The sequence below is a fragment of the Mirounga angustirostris genome, unplaced genomic scaffold, assembly GCF_029215605.1.
Source record: "Mirounga angustirostris isolate CCGP_5_RB_7025 unplaced genomic scaffold, mMirAng1.0.hap1 SCAF_9, whole genome shotgun sequence".
In the NCBI taxonomy this organism is placed as follows: domain Eukaryota; kingdom Metazoa; phylum Chordata; class Mammalia; order Carnivora; family Phocidae; genus Mirounga; species Mirounga angustirostris.
In genome coordinates this window covers 61,885,407-61,904,867 of record NW_026991717.1, presented here as the reverse complement: position 1 = coordinate 61,904,867, position 19,461 = coordinate 61,885,407, and the positions used below count along the sequence as shown (strand labels likewise).

General features: G+C 52.4%; 1 protein-coding gene across 10 annotated transcripts; it reads right to left on the bottom strand.

Moving 5' to 3' along the window:
• Positions 1-1,682: 1,682 nt before the first annotated feature.
• RPAP1 (RNA polymerase II associated protein 1) lies at positions 1,683-19,101 on the bottom strand. Of its 10 annotated transcripts, XR_008508066.2 has the most exons (27): positions 18,992-19,090; positions 17,882-18,033; positions 17,541-17,797; positions 17,087-17,235; positions 16,718-16,807; positions 16,150-16,270; positions 15,334-15,555; positions 14,282-14,461; positions 13,134-13,249; positions 12,702-12,800; positions 11,528-11,629; positions 11,138-11,305; positions 10,469-10,654; positions 10,026-10,160; positions 9,751-9,921; positions 9,100-9,257; positions 8,480-8,638; positions 8,153-8,354; positions 7,612-7,721; positions 7,120-7,315; positions 6,750-6,902; positions 6,389-6,531; positions 5,056-5,812; positions 3,129-3,305; positions 2,903-2,962; positions 2,488-2,795; positions 1,683-2,294 (listed from the first exon to the last, which is right to left on the bottom strand). XR_008508066.2 is itself a non-coding variant. In XM_054513598.2 (26 exons), the coding sequence occupies exons 3-26, from the start codon at positions 17,719-17,721 to the stop codon at positions 2,646-2,648; spliced, it is 4,185 nt and encodes a 1,394-aa protein (XP_054369573.1). In that variant the 5' UTR covers positions 17,722-17,797; positions 17,882-18,033; positions 18,992-19,090; the 3' UTR covers positions 2,303-2,645. The 10 variants fall into 10 exon arrangements, 9 of the variants coding, with proteins under 9 accessions (XP_054369573.1, XP_054369574.1, XP_064426708.1 ...); XM_054513598.2 differs by lacking the exon at positions 1,683-2,294 and having other exon boundaries at positions 2,303-2,795; XM_054513599.2 differs by lacking the exons at positions 1,683-2,294; positions 18,992-19,090 and adding an exon at positions 18,802-18,975 and having other exon boundaries at positions 2,303-2,795.
• Between the last annotated feature and the right edge of the window lie 360 nt (positions 19,102-19,461).

Below are 19,461 nucleotides of genomic sequence, written 5' to 3'. Positions count from 1 at the left end.
TTGGTGGTAGGATGTGGGTGTATGTAATAACATATGGGAAGTGCTCTTTTTTTAAAAAAAAGATCTTATTTATTTATTTAGAGAGAGAGAACACAAGCCGGGAAGAGGGGCAGAGGGAGAGGGAGAAGTAGACTCCCTGCTGAGCAAGGAGCCCAAGAGAGCTGCAGGGCTCAATCCCAGGACCCTGGGATCATGACCTGAGCCGAACACAGGCACTTAACCAACTGAGCCACTGAGGCGCCCCTCCAAAACACTAATTTTAAAGGCTAAGGCCTATGTTTAATATAAAGCTCTGGAAAAAAAGAAGTGATAGTAGTTAGCGACTTGGTTGTCTCTGAGAATATAGTGCTAAATAAAGATACTACAGTGATTTTGTAAACACTCTAGGACCCATGCTCTATTGAACTCTGGAGGTATCCCACTGTGAGGTCACAGAATTTACTTGGTAAGGTTCCACTAAGCCAGTGGTTCTCAAAGTGTTTGGGCTTGGATAGCGGCATCAGCACCCCCTGAAAATCTGTTAGAGATGCAAATTCTTGGGTTTCACCCTAGATCCCCTGAATCAGAAACACTGGTGAAGGGCCTAGCAGTTTGTTTTAACACACTCTGCAGATGATTTCGTGCAGATTTCTGTCACGAGTTTGGGGAGTATGCTGTTTGCAGATGCAGTGGTTGCTTATAAAACCTACTGTGTAATTCGGTGTCCAGCGGCTCTGTTTATGGGAAGTGGATTCTCTCTACCTACTGACAGGGCACACTGCACTCACTCTGATGACCTGTGAACACAGCGAATCCCACACAGAAAATGACACTGTAAGAAAGCTTAAGTGTTAGAATTTAAAGATTTTTATTTATTTGACAGAGAGAGACACAGCGAGAGAGGGAACACAAGCAGGGGGAGTGGAGAGGGAGAAGCAGCCCTCCTGCCGAGCGGGGAGCCCGATGCGGGGCTCGATCCCAGGACCCTGGGATCATGACCTGAGCTGAAGGCAGACGCCCAACGACTGAGCCACCCAGGCGCCCCAAGTGTTAGAATTTAAACAAAGAACTGAAAAACTCTACCAAAAGAGATGAACCAATGAACCGGAGTTCATGGTTTGATCCACTCCTTCCCAGCCCTTATCTACCACCACTAAAGTCCACAATGGAGGGAGAGTTGTAGGACAGCACTATAGACTGAATGTTTGTGTCCACTCCCCCCTCCCACCCCTGCCAGTTCATATGTTGAACTCTAATACCCAATGTGAGGGTATTTGGAGGCAAGGCTTCTGGAAAGTGATTAGGTCATGAAGGCTCCACCCTCATGGGTGGAATGGGGGTTAGTGTCTTTATAAAGAAGACCCAGAGGGCTCCCATGTCCCTTCCACCATGTGAGGGCTGTCCACAAACCAGGAAGTGGGTCCTCACTGGAGACCAACTGTGTCAGCACCTTGATCTTGGACTTCCCAGCCTCCAGAATTGTTAGAAATAAATTTCTGTTGTTTATAAGCCACTCAGTCTATGGTATCCTGTTACAGCAGCCCAAACAGATTAAGACAGACAGGGGCGCCTGGGTGGCTCAGTCGTTAAGCTTCTGCCTTCCGCTCAGGTCATGATTCCAGGTCCTGGGATCGAGCCCCGCATCAGGCTCCCTGCTCGGCGGGAAGCCTGCTTCTCCCTCTCCCACTCCCCCTGCTTGTGTTCCCTCTCTCACTATCTCTCTGTCAAGTAAATAAATAAAATCTTAAAAAAAAAAAAAAGTTAAAAAAAAAGATTAAGACAGACAGCTACTGCACAGTTTGGCTTTTGGTTTCTTCATATCTCAGGATAGCAGTTGATGGACCGTAAGGAGACAAGACGCTGACCTCACTAAGGATACTTAAACTCCAAGTGGACTGCTGAGAGTCCTTTAAGAAGGACCCCTTCCCAAGAGCATTACCCTGGCCTGGCTCTACTCCAGAACTGGGACCCACATTTTCGTTGTCCCAGGTGTGGACTTAGTTTTTTGTTTTGTTTTTTTTAATGTTTTATTTATTTATTCATGAGAGTCAGAGAGAGAGAGAGAGAGGCAGAGGCAGAGGGAGAAGCAGGCTCCCCGCCTAGCAGGGAGCCCAATGCGGGGCTCGATCCCAGGACCCCGGGATCATGACCTGAGCCGAAGGCAGACGCTTAACCATCTGAGCCACCCAGGCGCCCGTGGACTTAGTTTTTACTTCCCCCATCTCTCACAGAAGTCCTGCTTCTCCCCTGGGATAATCCATCCCTCCATTACCAATCCTGAAGTACCATGTCTGAAATCAGTCCAAATCAGATTCCTAGGAGATAAAAAAATTGTTTATTTCAGTACACATCTATAGCATTCATATATCTTGGTCTGGGGCAGGGGAAGGAGAGATGTCCATATTTTGTCTTGGCCCCAAAAGAGGAGTAAGTTAAATTACCCTTCACTCCCAGTACAGACTCTCAGAAACTGAGCTTCAGACATCAGGACATAATGGTAGGGCTCACCCTGCTCCAGAAAAGCTCAAACGGCCTGTTCCCAGGAAGGCAAGCCTTCTGCTCCTGTCTCCTGTGCACCCTTAGTACACAAAATCCTTTTGTCTGGCCAGGCACGTGCTGGTGAACCCCAGCAGAATGGATCCATGTCTTCATCTGTAGCAACTCTACTAGGCCTCTGACACCCCATTCTGGAGCATCCCTGAGGTCACGCTCTGGAGGTACTGCTGACGCAGAGGGGGCAACTGGGGATATAGCTCAAAGCCTTCTGGGAGGGCAGAATTAGGGAGCTTATAGTGGAGAAGGTGCTGCCGGAGACCCTGCAAAAAGGGAAGAAACTTTATGAAGTAGGTACTGAGATCCTGTTGAGATCTCTGCCCCCCAACACCTACTATTTTACTCCCCTCTGGGATGTGCCCCATCCTACCTCATCTGCCAGCAGCCAAGTTTTCTGCAGCATGCTCCTGCGGGCAGCCTTTACCTCATCCTAGAGGCAGAACAGGGAGGGAGAGATGGCACTGGGCCAAGGGCCAAGGGCCAAGGGCTGACACCCATCACCGGCCTTATCCGACCCTCCTCTCTTGCCCAGCTGACCCAGAGGCAGCTCAGTTGCAGTCTCTCTTCTTCCCTCTGCAGATGGGGATGTAACTTACTGAGCTCTTGGGGTCCTGGGAGAAGATGAAGCTGTTGACATGGGCCACGGCCACAGCATAGAGCACAGGGCACCAACGTGGACAGAGAGCACCCGTAACCAGGGCCCGGAAGTAGAGCTGAAGGAGGGCCAGGTTATCTTCAGGAGGCTCTGTATAGCACTCCAAGGACACAGGCAACTGTGACAGGGGGAATGAGACATGCTGAGGGTGAGGGTGGGAATCGGTATCACGGGACAACAGGGTGGATGCTTGATGGTCACCTGGCCAAACCGTGAGGGCAGAGATAAGGTCCTGGACAGACATCCATTCCTGTCTATCACAAGGACTGAGGTTAAAGACTGAAGAGCTGGGAAGCAGAGGAAACTGGGAAATTGGGAAGTAGTAGTGAATTTCTACTGCCTACCACTACTTGTTTAATCTGCTTAAAATTAAAACTTTCAAAATGTCACATTCAACTGCTCAATCATATTATGAAACCTTTCAGAAGTTCATTTTCTTTGGACCAGTTAACTCTCTAAAAAAAAAATCACTTTTAATTCCATGCAGAAATGACTGAGAGGGGCACCTGGCTGGCTTAGTCGGTACAGCATGCAACTCTTGATCTCAGGGTTGTGAGTTCGAGCCCCACATTGGATGCAAAGATTACTTTAAAAAAGAAAAGAAAAAGAAAAAAGAAATGATTATGAGAAAAAGATAAAGTTTATATCCAGTGGTGTTTATCATAGTGTTACTTCAAATAGCAGAAAATTAGAAACAACTGTCATGCCCACCAAGGGGTTCTGATAAAAGGATGCACCTACACAATGGATTATAATGTAATAAAAAATGTTGATTTCTTAGAATATTTAATGATTGGGAAATGCTTATTATGTAATGTTAAATGAAAAAAACATTATGCAGGAATCCCAATTTTATAAAAATATATACGTACATATAAAGACTAAAAAAGGATAAATCAAAATCAAAAGTTACTACTGGGCCATAATGTTCTTTTTAATTCTTTTTTTTCTCTCAAAGATTTTATTTATTTATTTAAGAGAGAGAGAGAGAGCACGAGCAGTGGGAGGGGCAGAGGGAGAAGCAGACTCCCTCCTAAGCAGGGAGCCCGATGTGGGGCTTGATCCCAGGCCCCAGAGATCATGATCTGAGCTGAAGGCAGATGCTTAACCATCTGAGCCACCCAGGCACCCGTTCTTTTTAATTCTTAAAAATATTTTACATTTTCTCTTTAGTTCTTTATATAACTTATTTTATATACATGTTAAATGTATTTATTAAAACATTTAAGTTTACCAGAATAAGTTATAATGAAAATAAAAAACCAAACCTTAAAAAAAGTTAACTCTCTACAGCTTATATAAGTTTAAAACCATTTAGCCTGATTTTTGAGGCCCTCTAAGACTTTATTAGCCTTGTTTCAATAAGTTCCTAAACTGAAATCTGGCTCCTCCCTCTTCCAACCCTGTTATATTCCTTCCTGCCTCTGAGCTTTTGCTGATGGTGTTCGACTAGGGACGTTCTGTCCTTCATCCTCAACATCAAATTCTACCCAACCTTCAGTGCCCACATCAATCTCTTGCTTCTTCCCCAAAGCTTTCTCCTTAGGGGAAGCCCACTTTGATCTTTCCCTTTCCTGAATCCTGGCCTAACATCTAAAATGTGAATAATTTAAAACTATATTGGTTTTTACGTCTCTTATCTAGACTATAGCACTGAGCAATGAGCTATGGCTTGTTAATAATAACCAATACATACTGTATGCCAGATACCCTGTTAAACTCTTTTCATGAATTCTCTTAGTCTCCTCAAAATCCCCCAGAAGTAAGGTAAGGAACCTGAAGCCCACCAAAGCTCCCCACTGCTCAGGACTGTCCCCCAGGCCCAGTACAGGAAGGCCACGGCAGGCTCTGCTGGGCTGAGAAAGTACCTGGGTCAGAGGCAGGCCCAGAGCTCGCAAGGCTCCCACATGCTCCCCGAAGAGGGCGAGGCGCAGAGTGACGCTGAAACGGCGCTGCAGGGGAAGGAGAACCAGGGCTCCAAAGAGGTGGTTCCCATAAGAGACAGCCTCAAAATGCTCCAGGAAGCTGGCATAGAGGTCAGGGAAAGACGCCAGGCCAGGAAGTGGGCAATCCAGCTTGAGGTCTGGCAGGACCTTAGGCTGGCAGAGGCGGGCCAGGAGGGCGGCCACCAGATGTTGTACTGGGGTCTCCCGGAACAGTTCACTGTCCACCAGGAACACACACATGAGTCGCGCCAGGCGGGCGGCAGGAGGCATGGCCCAGAGGGCCTGGGGGCGCCAGCTCTCCAGGACTAGCAGCCACTGCAGAGCCCGCAGAGCCGTGCCCACAGTGTCAGCAGGAGGGAGCCCCGAGGGAGCGTCTGAGGCCTGGTGGTAGAGATGGATCAGTGGCAGGAAAGGCCAGTCGGTGGGCAGCAGCGGCTCCTTGGGCACGGGGAGCAGCAGGCCTGGGACTCGCTGGAGCTCCCCTCGGTACAAGGCCTGTGAGGCCAGCAGGCTGGCTCCGGCCAGTGAGCAGTGGGTCAGGTAGCAGCTGCGGATGCTGGGGAGGTCCTGGCAGGCCTGAGCCAGCAGAGCCCCTCGCCCACACCCTGAGTCCTTGCCGCTTCCTAAGGACAGCCGGTCAGAGAAGTCGGCTGCCTCCGGACCCCCTGATGCTCTTTCCCTGCAACAGAACCCAAAAGGCAAAAGTGAGCGCTTGAACCACAGCGCTCTGAACACCATGCCAGCTCTCCAGGGCTTCCCAGAGGTTCCAGGTCCAATCCTGCTCCTCCGTGTTCCCTAATCACTCTCTATCTAGTGTGTGTAGCAGTCAGGAGGGTGGGACCCACAGTCTGCTGCTTAGGGGCAGGCTGATGAGGCTTCTCTGTGCCTCAGTTTCCTCACAGTAAAATGGGGATAACAATACAATCTCACAGTACAGAGAAAAAACAACAGAAATACTTAAGAAGCGGCCAGGTACAGAGTAAGCACTCGGTCCCCGTTAGCTGTTCCGTGTGTACAGCTAATTCATACGCCACTTCTTAGCCTGACGGTCACACGAAAATCTCATAATTCTCTAGCGTGGATATCTTCATCCCCGCTTTACTGAGGAGAAATGGAAACTCTGAAATGTAAAGCACGATTCATGGAAGAAAGCGGATTAAGCCCAGGTCTCCCAGCTCCAAGTTCAGGGCTGCTCCATCAACAGCCACAGCAGCCTCTCAAAGGGCTGAGTTGATGTCACCAACCCCGGACTCACGGGAGGAACTCCAGACGGAATACACAGCTCAGCAGTAGCTCATGGGCAAGGTGCTCACTTCCAGGAAGCAGTCGGCCCAGCAGGGCCAAGACCATACTATGATGGAGGGCAGCGTTGATGGCCAGATCTGGCTGGACTGTTGCCTGTGAGCAGAGAAGTGGGGGGTTAGGGGGGGCGGTGTGAGAGGGGACAGAGCAGAGAGATGGGGGGTTACGTGCAGAGAGGATAGCTGCACAGATCCTGGGCATGTCTAGAGCAAAGAAGGGTGTGCATGGACTGCCAGAAGTAGCATGGGTTCCAAAAAACTGGCGGGGGGAATGGGGGGAGAAGGACAGAGGTGGGGGGGCTGGGGTGTACCCACCGCTCTCTGGGCCAGGATGAGTGCCAGGTATTGCAGGTGGTACTCGTGGCGCAAGACCCATGCAGACAAGGGTGTGAGGGGTGGGGCGGCCACAGGAGCCAAACACTGGAGGAAGTAGTTCTGGAGTCCTGGGGCAGCCAGTACGGCAGCCAGCTGAAGAAAAGCAAGCTTGTTCAGATCTAAAGCTGACTTTGATCTTTCCTGGGGTTCCTCAGGTGGCTGCTGCCTCCCCAGAGAAAGTCACAAAAATGGGGGCTGGCAGGAGAGACCTCCCTTCCCCAAGTGGTACCTTTTGCTCTGACTCTTCCCATCTTGCCCCTCCACGCCCCCCCACCCCCGCCTGACCCCTAACCAGGCACCTAGGTCTCACCTGGTTACATAGCCCCTTGTGGATCCGGGCCAAGGTGTTGAAAAGAGAGAGAAGGGCAGTGAGGAATGGGAACGGTGAGGCTGAGCCAGCCAGACTGAGAGAGGGGTGGCCTCCTGTGCTGCCCAGTGACACGAGGCTGGGGAGAGCTTCAGGGGCCCGAACACAGAACTGCGGGTTGCAGAGAGGGGAGCAGCTCCTGGAGGCAGAATGAAGAAGCTGAGGAGGGCTCCGGCCTGATATGTGCCAGGCTGGAAAAGAGCTGCTTGGTCTGTGACCAAGGCCAGCAGGAACCTGGCTACATAGACCAGTACCCACATTCCTCAGAGCCCTCAAGTGCTGCCTGCTAGGGATTCAGGTTTCCTCTGGCTGAGAGGTTCTACTCAGGATGGATGAGGGAGCTAGACCTAGGAGTCCCAGAGGGAGAGAAACTGCCTCCTCCCTACTACCCCTACCCCCCAACCACACCCACCCTCCCACACACAGAGCACATACCCAAGAGAATCCCACAGGCTGCCCAGAGTGGGTGTGCGCAGCAGGGGTAGCAGCAGGCTCTCTGACAGGCGCTCCATATCCTGAAGCCAATCCCCTGGGCACAGGCTTGGCTGGAGGACCGAGGGGCTCACTGAGCTGACAGCCCAAGACACCCATTCTCCTAGACCCTGGGTCCCCAGGCCAAGCCTATTACTCTAAGAGCCCAAGAGTCAGTGTTTGGAGGCTTCCGCCTTCTGACCCTCTGGAGAGAGAAAAGACCCCGAGGTTGCCCCGACACCCACTGTACTCAGAGCATGAAGGCTCTGAGACAGAGCTGCTGCTTGGGGGTCTCTGGTCCCCACCAACACAGCTCCTTGGCAGCTCCAATGGATGTGAAGGGAGAAAAAGGAAGAAAGGTGGGAGGGAAAAGGCAGAGAGTAGGAAAAAGTGGAATGGGGAAGTAGGGATGGAGAAGTGGAAACAGAGAGGGAGGTAGAGGGTGGTGTGTGAAGAGGGAGGCAGGCACCCAGGGCACAGAGGAAGGCGGGCAGGCCACATTCACCTGCTGGCTCCAGGCCTGGTAGTATGCATCCAGGAAGAGCAGGCAGGCAGTAGGCACTGGGCTCAGGGCCCGCCACATCTCAGGTCTGGGCAGCAACTTCAAGGTCTGTCTTAGACAGGGCTCCACAAGAGGCTGGAGCCCGGACACCTGTGTCCAGGTGATCGAGGAAGGGGTGGCCGACACACCGGCCCCAGCAGCATCACTACAGGAGTGCCAGAAGGGGTCACAGTGAAGGTCTGGCTGCCTCAACGCCCCCACAAGCTCTACCCACCCTCTCCATCCGGAGGAGTGCTTCTGCCTGTTCCGGAGCTTAGAGCTATAACCCACCTGCTGGGCTCAGGGGCGGTGCTGCTGGTGGCCAGGGTCAGCTGGGCGAGGAGAGTGAGGAAGGAGGCTATCCGCTGCACCGACAGGGGCCGAGGGGGCTGGGTGCTGAGCTCCCCTGGCACAGCCTGCAGGGCCCGCATCAGCACTGGGTACAGCTCCCTGGGGGAGAACAGTTACTGTCTTTCAGTGTATGAAGACCCTGGACGTGGAGACAGAAGACACAAGGCAGGGCGCCGCCCCAGGGATCTGCAGGCTGGTTAAAGAAGCTCAGGAGGGAGAGGCTCCAGGGCTGGGCACTCTTAGAAGGCTTCAGAGGGAAGGAAGGCTGGGGGCTGAAGGGAAAGAGGGAGACCTTCCAGGCTTCCTCCCAACAGGGGATTTAAATCGGATTTCAGCAAGCTGCTAAGGCTGTTGTGCACAGAATGTGGTTACCTCAGCTTTGTTCTACTGTCCCCCTGGCTAGTCCTGGCCCCCAGACTTTCTTCATTCCTCCCAGAATCCCCTCCTCATTTTCAGCCTCCCTCTGAGCTGGACACCTTGGGCAAGGCTGGGTCATCAGATTAGGCCCGAGTGCAGAACTGGAGGGGTCTACAAAGGAGCCTCCTCCCATCTCTCCTCACCTGTAAAAGTCACCTCCCTGGCCATAGGAGGCAGCCACAGCCCACAGCCGGAAGGCCTCGGTGCTCAGCGTCTCGGCTTCCTCTGGGGGCAAGGCCATTTCCTGGGGAGCCTCTGCTATAAAGCGGCACAGGCGGCTCCGGAGATCAAAGCTGCTCAACTGAGGGCAAGAGGGCAGAGTCTGGACATCCCACTCCCCTGGGGGCCCAAGCGGCCTCAGGTTCTCTTACTATGGCGATGGCCTCAACTCAGCCCATTCCAGGGCCCTCTCGGGCCACGGGGTCTTAACTGTGGGCCAGGATGAAACTACCTCATCCATCTCTCCCTCCCTCCCCTCCTTCTTTTCAGCAAGCACTTGCTTGGGTGACTTGGCTATGGGTGATGGATGCCCATCTCTATGTGGCTCTTCTGGTCTGGGTCCAGGGAAGGGGGAGCCCTCCCTTCAGGTAACGAAAGCACAGTAGGCCTATAGGATACACTAGACTCCAGGTGACTAGGTTCCTGGCTGGTGGTTCCTGCTGCATTCAGAGCAACTGGATCAGAGATGAAGAGGAAGATGGCATGAGCCAGTTATCCAGAGTCCAGAGGCCATGCTTAGACCCCAACCCAGCCCGGTCGTAAGGCCCTCATCCCTTGACCTTCGTCTTGCTCACCAGCCGGGCAGCAATATTCCTACCAGCCGAGGCCAGGACACGAAGTAGTTTCATGGCAGTGGCACAGGGCATTTTGTGTAGACTGGGGGCAGGCCCCACCCCCTTGAGGGACCAGCTCGTGGGCAGGAACTCTCGAACCACGGTCTCTATTAGCCGAGGGCACTCCAGGACCTGTGGGGGACAGGAAGAAAAGGGAGGCAGGGAGGCTGAGGGTCAGGCCCAGGCTCACCTAGGCTCTTTGCCCAGTCCTTGTCTCCTTCTCTTCTCTTTCTCACCCTTGTGGCTGACTCCAGGGAATGCCGGGCCAGACGGATGAGCACAGCCAGGATGTCAAGGACTACAGAAGGTGCTGGGCAGGTCACCTCTAGCACGTAGCGCAGCCGAGGCAGCAGGTTGGTAGCCAGAAGCCCCTGGTGATGAGAGAGAGAAACCCAGTGCAAAACGCAGCTGGGCCCCAAGCCTTGACGACCCTTCTTGCCTAAGATGTGCTCGCCTATAGGGGCGCTGAGGTGGCGCAGTAGCTTGAGCATCTAACTCTTGATTTTGGCTCAGGTCATGATCTCAGGGTTGTGGGATCGAGCCCCACATCGGGCTCTGCCCTGGGCATGGAGCCTGCTTGGATTCTCAATCTCTCTCTCTCTGTACCACCCCCCTGCCCCCAAAAGATGTGCTTGCCCTCAAGGTCGTGGGACAGGTGCAGCTGCCCCAGCATCTTTACCTTGATGACGTCATGTCGAGCCAGGTCAGATGGAGGCTGGCTTCCTTCCTCAGGGCTCTTCCTTTTTGCTTTCTCTGCTGGATGTTCTTCATCTTCATCCTCATCATCCTCCTTGTCTTCCTGGCTGGGCATCAGAGGGAACACCAAAGCTCCATGGTACCAGGAGAAGGTGCTGTCGAGGAGCTCCTGACATAGGGAAGAGAAGGGATGGGAAAAAGAGAAAGGGGGCGCCTGAGTGGCTCAGTCGTTAAGCGTCTGCCTTCGGCTCAGGTCATGATCCCAGGGTCCTGGGATCGAGCCCCGCATCGGGTTCCCTGCTCCGCGGGAAGCCTGCTTCTCCCTCTCCCACTCCCCCTGCTTGTATTCCCTCTCTCGCGGTCTCTCTCTGTGTCAAATAAATAAATAAAATAAAATCTTAAAAAAAAAAAAAAAAAAAAAAAGAAGAGAAAGGAGTCAGGCCCGGAAAGAGGGCCTAGGAGTAGTCAGCAGAAACCTCACACCAAGAATAGAAAGGCAAGGCTGCTGGGCTTTGGGGCTCTTAGGAGAGAAGACAGTGACGCTGCCATCCCGTTCTCTGCTCTGCCTGGCAAAGCCTTGGCAGGGAGGGTGTGCCCAGCAGCAGGGGCAGGGACCCTGATGCCTCAAAGCCCCATTTCTATCCCTGCGTACCTCATCTCCAGGAGCCACCAGCAGAGCCCGAAGAGCCCGGACGGCCGCTGCGATGACCCCATCCACTCTGTCATCCAGGGAGAAGCGCAGTAGGAAGAGGAAACCAGCATCCAAAAGGAGGCGCAAGACACTGCCCACTAGCCGGTCCCCAAACTCACCAGCCTGGGCCTTGGGGACAAGGGAAAACCTTGCTGAAGATGTTGAAGTTACAAAGTCTTTGTCCTAAACCCTTCACTTGCCCACCTATGACCCTGGGTTTGTCCCATTCCCAGTCTGCCCCAGAGAGAGCTGCTGTATGGGCTCCTGGGATCGAACAGAAAGGACAGGAGGTGGGGAAGTCCAAGGCTGCGGTCGGAGGGGGTGAGGCATGGGGGCAGGCAGTCCACTCACCCTGCCGATGACCTGGGCCAACACATGCAGTGCTAATGCTCTCTGCTGGGACACCTGGCTGCGCGTCAGGTGGAAGAGCTCCTGCAGGGAGTACCCTGCTCTCTGGGGCAAGGACAAGATGTCAGAAGGAGCCAACACACAGGGCAGCACCCCCCAACTAATACACAGAAACCCCTATATTCTAGGCACTGAGTTAGCTGTCAAGGGGAAGACAAAGTTAAGTAAGTGATATCTCTCGCCCCCCCCCCTTTTTTTTAAAGATTTTATTTATTTAACAGACAGACACAGTGAGAGAGGGAACACAAGTGGCGGGGTGGGGTGGAGAGGGAGAAGCAGGCTTCCCATTGAGCAGGGAGCCCGCTGTGGGGCTCGATCCCAGAACCCTGGGATCACGACCTGAGCCGAAGGCAGACACTTAACGACTGAGCCACCCAGGTGCCCCTCTCTTGCCTCTTCTCTCCATGGATTGATCCTCAAACTGGTAAAGAAGGTAAGATTTGCACACAAGTAACCACGGCATAAAGCAGAGAGGGAGGAATTCAGTAATCCGTGTTTAACTTGTAACAAGAGAATAGGAAAGAGAGAAAAGAGGGACATGGAAAAGTGCTATGGTCTCAGCGGGTGGGTGGAGCTTCCATGGCCTGAAGAACTGAGCCTGGAGGTCCTTGAGCACACGCTGTATGTGAGGGGGTAGAGCACCACAGTGGTGTGGCAGGGGTGAGAAGGCAGAGCTATAGGGTCAGCAGGGAGAGACTGTCGAAGGACTGTCTTGCCAAGGCTAAGCAGCCACGACAATTCTGTGAGCAGAAGGGAGCCAGGAAACTTTCCAAGGCAAGGCAAGGCATGGCCTGGGCTGGGCCAGAGGGAATCAGTATGGCAGCCCCATGAACGATGGATGGGAAGACATGGCGACTGAACAAAGAGGGAGCAAGCCTCTTCTCGAAAAAATACCAGGGGAGGTGACAGACATAAAACTGGCAAGTTCAGGCAACTGACTGGAATGCGAAGGAATGAGGAGAAACATTTTGAGCCTAAGAACCTATGGACAGCAAGGCCATGAAATGGAACAGGCTACACAGAAGGTCCAAGATAACTGACCAGAGGTCCTCTTCCATATGGCTGATAAAAGCACTTGCTGAGAGCTGCCCAGTCCTCCCTGAGCCCCATGCCTCACCTCTGCCTCTTCTCCATGGTGGTGCAGGCCCAGATGGGTGGGCAGGTCCACATCAGGGGCCAGTAGCTCTCCCTGAAGATTAAATCGGGCCTGCATCCTCTAATGGGAAGAGAAAAAAGACTATAGGCTGGGGACATGGCAACTTCCCTATATGCACTCCTCGCCTTTCATCCCAGGCCTCTGGTCCTGACTCTACTCCGGAGTGGAAATGGAACTCCCTTGACCCCAGGGGCCAGGCAGGCTGATGGGGAGAGGAGGAGGAGTGCAAAGGAGAAATGTTCCTCAAGCTCCAGGGAAGAAAAGGGCCTGAGTTCGGGTGCAAGAGCATGGGGGAGAGAGGGGAAGGGGACGTGGAGAAGTGATGTGGTCTCAGAGCTTCCACGGCCACTCCCAGCCCGCTCTACCCCTTACAGGCCAGCTGGCCCTCCTTACCTCCTGCGTCCGCTGCCTCCGGAGTGGAGGCAGATCCTGGGTCCAGTGGAGCTTCTCCAGCTCCACGGTGTCCATGTGCACCCATTCTTTGTGGGGGGTCACAGGCAGTGCCAGAGCTAGGAAGATGGAAGCGGAATAGTATTCCCTAAGGAGCTCAGCTCACTGATCCCCTGGGGTCCCAGCCATTACCCCGCAGCTGCCACATCTCCCTCTGCCCAAGGCTCTGGCAGCCTCTGCCTTTAGCTAGACTTAAGTGGCATAGCCCAGGGGCTGGACTCCTGGGAACTGGGCGGATAGCTCAGATATGGCAGAACACACCTAGTCCTGGGCTCTAGCCCGCTGCTGACTCCAAGTACTTGCTGGGAGGGGCAAGAGAAAGAGGAGAAGGTAAAGAAGAGAAGAGAGAGGGAGCAGAGGAGGAAGGGAGGACCATATGTATCAGGGAAAACACAGTTCTCCACTGCCTAATACTGACCTTCTAAAGAAGTAGGGGAGTGGGGCAATGAAGAGCAGAGATCCTGCTTCTGAGGGGCAAGATACAGAAACACACCTCTGGAACATCCTCCTCCTTCTCCCCCGACCCCCACCTGACCTGCTCAGCTGGCCTGGAGCTCACTGAGAGGCAAGAGGATCCTGGCTTTCATAATCCAATTTCTTCTTTTGTTAATTACTAATAAAATAATCCAGGTCCTGGGAAATGAGTGCTCCCACTGACCTCTCTGCTTTAGGTCTGGCATGTTTGTTAAGACCTGCGTCAGCCTCTTCTCCCATCGCCCTGGCCCTGCCATCTCCCCTGCAACATGGATAGCAAGAGGCAGAAAACTGTGGGGTGGATAGAGCCAGAGCTGGGGCAGCTTGTGTAAAGATAGGGTGGAGATGATCTGCTGGGGGAGGGTCCAGCCGTCATGCCCTGCTGCCACTTCCCGGGAGAGAGGGACAAGGAGCAGGAACAGGACAAGAAAACAGGAAGCATATGTAGGAAGAACATACACATCAGCAAATGAAGAGTCATTTCCAGACAATAAGGAAGATTAATGTTAGATGTCCAAGGACAGAGAAGATTCTCTCTTTTTCCATCTGCCAGGCCTAGGAGAAGGGATACTTTCCTTTACTTTTATTCCCCCAAAGATGTCCCCCTTCCTCCAAACCTGGGGCTCCTGGATCCGGATCATCTTCCTGTCTGGGCTCCCTCGCAGAAGTTGGCACAATGGGTTTGTCTCCAGTGACCTCAGCAGAGTGTCCTCCTGGTCTCTGCTGCTCTGTGGCTTTCTCTGCTGCTTGCTCATGGGTGCGGTTGTGAGACCTCAAGAAGGCAACCATGTTGGGATCTAGAGGAGAGGATGGAAGGGAGAGCGGGTGGTGGCCGATCCTCGCCGGCTCCTGTAGACCTGAAACCTGCTGAATACTGCCTATCTACTGGTGCCACGGCCAGGACAAGCCCCTTCCCACCCCTGGCTGAGCCCCCTGGGCACTCCTGGGGCCTCAATGACCTACACCTGTCACTAGGGCCGGCCCACCCACCCTTCTCTCCATCCTTCACAGTCCCCTGGCCCACCCAGGTTCCTGCCCATCCCTGTGCTTGGCTTCAGGTTAGAGGCCCAAAGGAAGTGGCTGTGGAATAAATGAATGAATGCTGACTAGGGCCAAAGAGAAGGCATTTAGGGGAACAATTTCTTTCACTTTCAGCTAATTTATTACGCACAAATATTAACTAGAACCTAATATACGTATGCTCTATGAGGATGCTAGGTATAGAGTCTGGGACAAGACTGACTCGGCTCGGTGCTGCTGTGGTGGTGAATGGAAACCAGGAAGGAGGTATGGCACGGCAGAGCGGCACAGACAGAACATACAGAATGCCACAGCTATAATACGGCACACATTACCCTAGAATAGTACAGCGTACACGATAGAGTGGTTGAAAGCAGGGCCTGGCAGACCCGAGACACCTGGGTTTACATCTCATCCGTGTTCCTTACCAGCCATATGACCCGGGGGAGAGTTTCAGGTTGTGAGACTCAGGTTTTTTTCCTAAGTAAAAGAAGCTAGTACTACCTACCTTACAGGAACTGTTTGAGGACAGAATGAAATAAAGCATTCAAAGACCCAGCCAAAGGCCTGGCCCTCGAAGTAAGCCTTCAGCAGTAAGTGGCAGTCCCTTCCGAGCCAAGTCCCGGCAGGAAAGCCCGGCGTGCCGTACCGAGCTGAGCCAGCAACAGCTGCTGCTCCCGCAGGATCTCCTCAGGAGCCATGGCTTGCAGTTTTGCTATGTTCTCTTCATGGATGGTCTGGGCTTCTTGCTCAGCATCCTGGCTCCCGAGCCCCCTCCCTGTGACCAGATGGGGTCCCTGGAAGCCGCGGCTGCCCCACGGAAGCTGGCAGCCCTGCTCCCGAGGTGTGAGTGCCTCACAGGACGCAGTCCCTGGAAGAAGTGTATCATCAGTTTCATGGCCTTGCCCCAGCCGGGCCTTCTGGCCCTCGTCCCTAATCCCATTAGCTCTGGAGACAGATGGAGGCCCCAGGGATTTCCCGGGCACAGAGTTGAGACACCCCTTTTTCCCCCTGAAACACAAACACAGGTTGGATTGGGTGGAGATCTCTCCACCCATTTTGCCCCTTTCTGAGGGATGTTAGGGAAACATCCTACTTTCTGACTCCTCTCTTGAATCTCCATGTAGCTATCTGCTTCCAGAAGCCTTCCCCCTGCTCTTCTGCTAATAATTTGCATCATTAAAGGAATCTTGGTCTACATCTTTACTTTACAGTCTCTGACAAATACCTCTGTCTCCTTCCTTCCTCCTAGGATCGAATAATGGCCAGCATTCTCCCTGCACCTAAGACCCAGATGTAGACCCAAGCCACCCATACTCAATACTGTAAGTGGGCATAAGGGACAGCTATCTCTTTAGATGGCTCAAATGCCATCTAAATATGCCTTCCTATCTGATGCAGGGAAGACATATACCCCAAGGTGACTCTAAAAGGCCATGCCCAAGTCTCTTCAACCCCAGTTTACCCTCTGGTGGATCCAGGGTAGACACAACTTCTCTAACTGGTAGGACTCTGGCTTCAGATGCTCTCTTTGCTGCAATTTCTTGGGCAAAGATGCTTCTCTTACCAGACGTTGCAGACTTCCCCTATGGGGCAAAAAGAAAACTCAGGTGACTGATGCTCACTACCCCATTTTCCTCTCAACCTCTTTACACTAAGGCCACTGGAACAAAGAGATAAAAGGGACTTGCTTAATCTCCAAGGGTCACAACCCTAGTCCTCAGAAAAAGCAGGGCTCTATAGGAGAACAGGTCTTGAAGTCTGACAAATTTGGGTTGGATTTCTGGTTCTTCTATCTATTAGATGTGTGATGTTGGACAAGTTACTTATCTTTTCAGGGTCTCAGTTTCCTCATCTGAAAAATGGGGATGATACCTACCTTACACGGTTGTTAAGTAACGTGTGTAAAGTGCTTAGCATGGTGCTGCCTTAACAAGAGAATTGCTTAACATTATTCATATTATCTGCCTGAGGAAGATGCACTATGAGGCTTACCTAATGTCTCCTAAGTACCATCTAAGCACCTTGCCTACCTGTCTCTCCTGTGAGCGATGGAACACAGGAGGGAAAGCAACACCACTGGGCACAGGCAGATTCACTGCCACTGAACTTGTATCTCGTTCCTGCAGCAACAAAGCACAAAGTAGTGAAGATATTGAGATGTCCCCAGAATGGACACTATCCCACTATCCCCAATTCTGTATGACTAGAATCTCTCTAGGGAGTCCTGAACCCACGTTGCTTCTTTGGGCACAGTGATTCTAAAGCAGCCCCAAACTGACTGCAGGGGGTTAAAGTCCCACCTTTCTGGAATCAACCTCTACTCATACGGCTCACCACTCCCACCCACTATCCTTGCTGCCCCAGGATGCCTCATCCCACTCAACCAGGGTGAGACGCACAATAATCTTAGTCAAGACGGCAGTGATGTGCTGATCGTGCCTGTTCAGCCTCTCTTCAGGGTCTTCATGTTCAGGCAGGGGGCAGCCGGGGCTGGGTCTAGCTCTCTTTGGGGGAGCAGGAACCAAAGCTGGGGGCGAATCTGGGAGATCTGAGAAAGAAAAAAACCCAGATGTGAGGATACTCATTCCTTCCCAGGAAGAGACTGAGGGCAGGAGGAAACCAAAGAAAGAAAGGCAGCTGCTGTGGGGCCCTGGCTCAAACTGTGTCACCTTGGGCAAAATATTTAACCTCTGCGAACCTCAGTTTCTTCATACGTAAAATGGGGCTGCAGCAACAGAGACTATGCAGTGTCTGAAATAATGATGGGGAAAAATCCAGCCACATTAGGAAGAGGGAGAGGACCCGGAGGCCATACCCTCTCTCCTTCTCAGCCTCACACCCACAGCCACTCACTGTCCAGTGTCACCACATCCCGACGATCCTGCAGCAGAGGCTGGTCCAGGTTAGCGTTGCCACCTCCCCTATTTCCTTTCTTCACCAGTTGTACTGCTGGAGCTGCACCAGTTGCAAGAAACTGACTCTGGAAGCGCAGCAGGTCCACCTCGGACTCCCCTGGCTTTGGTCTCGACAGCATCTTGATACTCCAGCTGCCTCTCTTGTACAATTCTTTCCAGCACTGCTTTGGTGTGGGGATTCCCTCTCATTCAACCCTACAAACAATAAAGCTGATGGGCCCTCTGCAAATGAACCCTGATTCTCTTTATTGTGCATCAGAAAAGACACTTTTGGGGCACCTGGGTGGCTCAGTCGTTAAGCATCTGCCTTCAGCTCAGGTCGTCATCCCAGGGTCCTGGGATCCAGCCCTGCATCGGGCTCCCTGCCCGGTGGGAAGCCTGCTTCTCTCTCTCCCACTCCCCCTGCTTGTGTTCCCTCTTTTGCTGTCTCTCTGTCAAATAAATAAATAAAATCTTAAAAAAAATTAAAGACACTTCTTAGGTTCACATCAAGTCATTCTATTTCATTCATAACTTATTGCCATTCCCTCCCTATTTAGCCCTCCTTGATGTCATCAGCCTAATAATATTTACTGCCAACTGAAGATTGTTTACAACCTGTGGATGATAAAAAGTCTCAGGAACAACTGTAGGGAATCTAAGAAAAATAACATCAGGAGCCAGGTGGATAGGGAGTAATGATTCTGTATCAAACTGGAGAGAATATGCCTGGCCTAAAGGTGTTCAAATTATTAAAAACAAAAAACAAAAAAACCTTGGGCTTACAAAAGATCAACATATAAAAATCATCTGTATTTCTATACACCAGCAAAAAGAACAATCAGAAAATGAAATTAAGAAAACAATGTCACTTACAATCGCATCAAAAAGAGCAAAACACTTAGGATTAAATTTCACCAAAGAATGGGCGCCTGGGTGGCTCAGTTGGTTAAGCAACTGCCTTCGGTTCAGGTCATGATCCTGGAGCCCCTGGATCGAGTCCCGCATCGGGCTCCCTGCTCGGCAGGGAGTCTGCTTCTCCCTCTGACCCTCCTCCCTCTCATTCTCTCTGTCTCAAATAAATAAATAAAATCTTTAAAAAAAAAATTTTTTTTTCACCAAAGAAGTACAAGACTTGTACACTGTCTGGCCCGACAACTGCCCCTAGCGCTCTGCGGCCGCGGACATTTCTGGACCATCCGATTCAACAGAGAAATTACCGAGTCTCAGCTTATGCAGCCTGCGGATGGAGGGCCGTGGCCGGGGTCTTCACACCGAAGAGGCCGCGGCCACTCCAATGTAGAGCAAAGACACTCGGGGAGGCTCCCACAAAGAAACTGGATACCCTGTACCAGAGCCCTCCGCCGGGGAACTCCGAAGTCCGTTCCTCCAGCGTAGCCCCTTACTTACCTTATTACGGCCTGGGCGCCGCCATCTTGCCCCGCAACGGCCGCGCTTCCGCCACCACCAGATTCGAGCTTCCGCCCCGCAGCCCAGCCCCGCCTCTCCCTGGCCTGGCTCCACCCCCTCTGGGGTTTGCCGGCTTGGCGCCGGGACACACACCCCCTTTTTTAAAAAGTTTATTTATTTGGGCGCCTGGGTGGCTCAGTTGGTTGAGCGACTGCCTTCGGCTCAGGTCATGATCCTGGAGTCCCGGGATCGAGTCCCGCATCGGGCTCCCTGCTCAGCGGGGGGTCTGCTTCTCCTTCTGACCCTCCCCACTCTCATCCTCTCTCTGTCTCATTCTCTCTCTGAAATAAATAAATAAAATCTTAAAAAAAAAAAAAAAGAAAAAAGTTTATTTATTTAAGTAATTTCGACGCCCTATGTGGGGCCCAGCTCCACCCCGAGATGGAGAGTCGGGTGCTCTTCCAACTGAG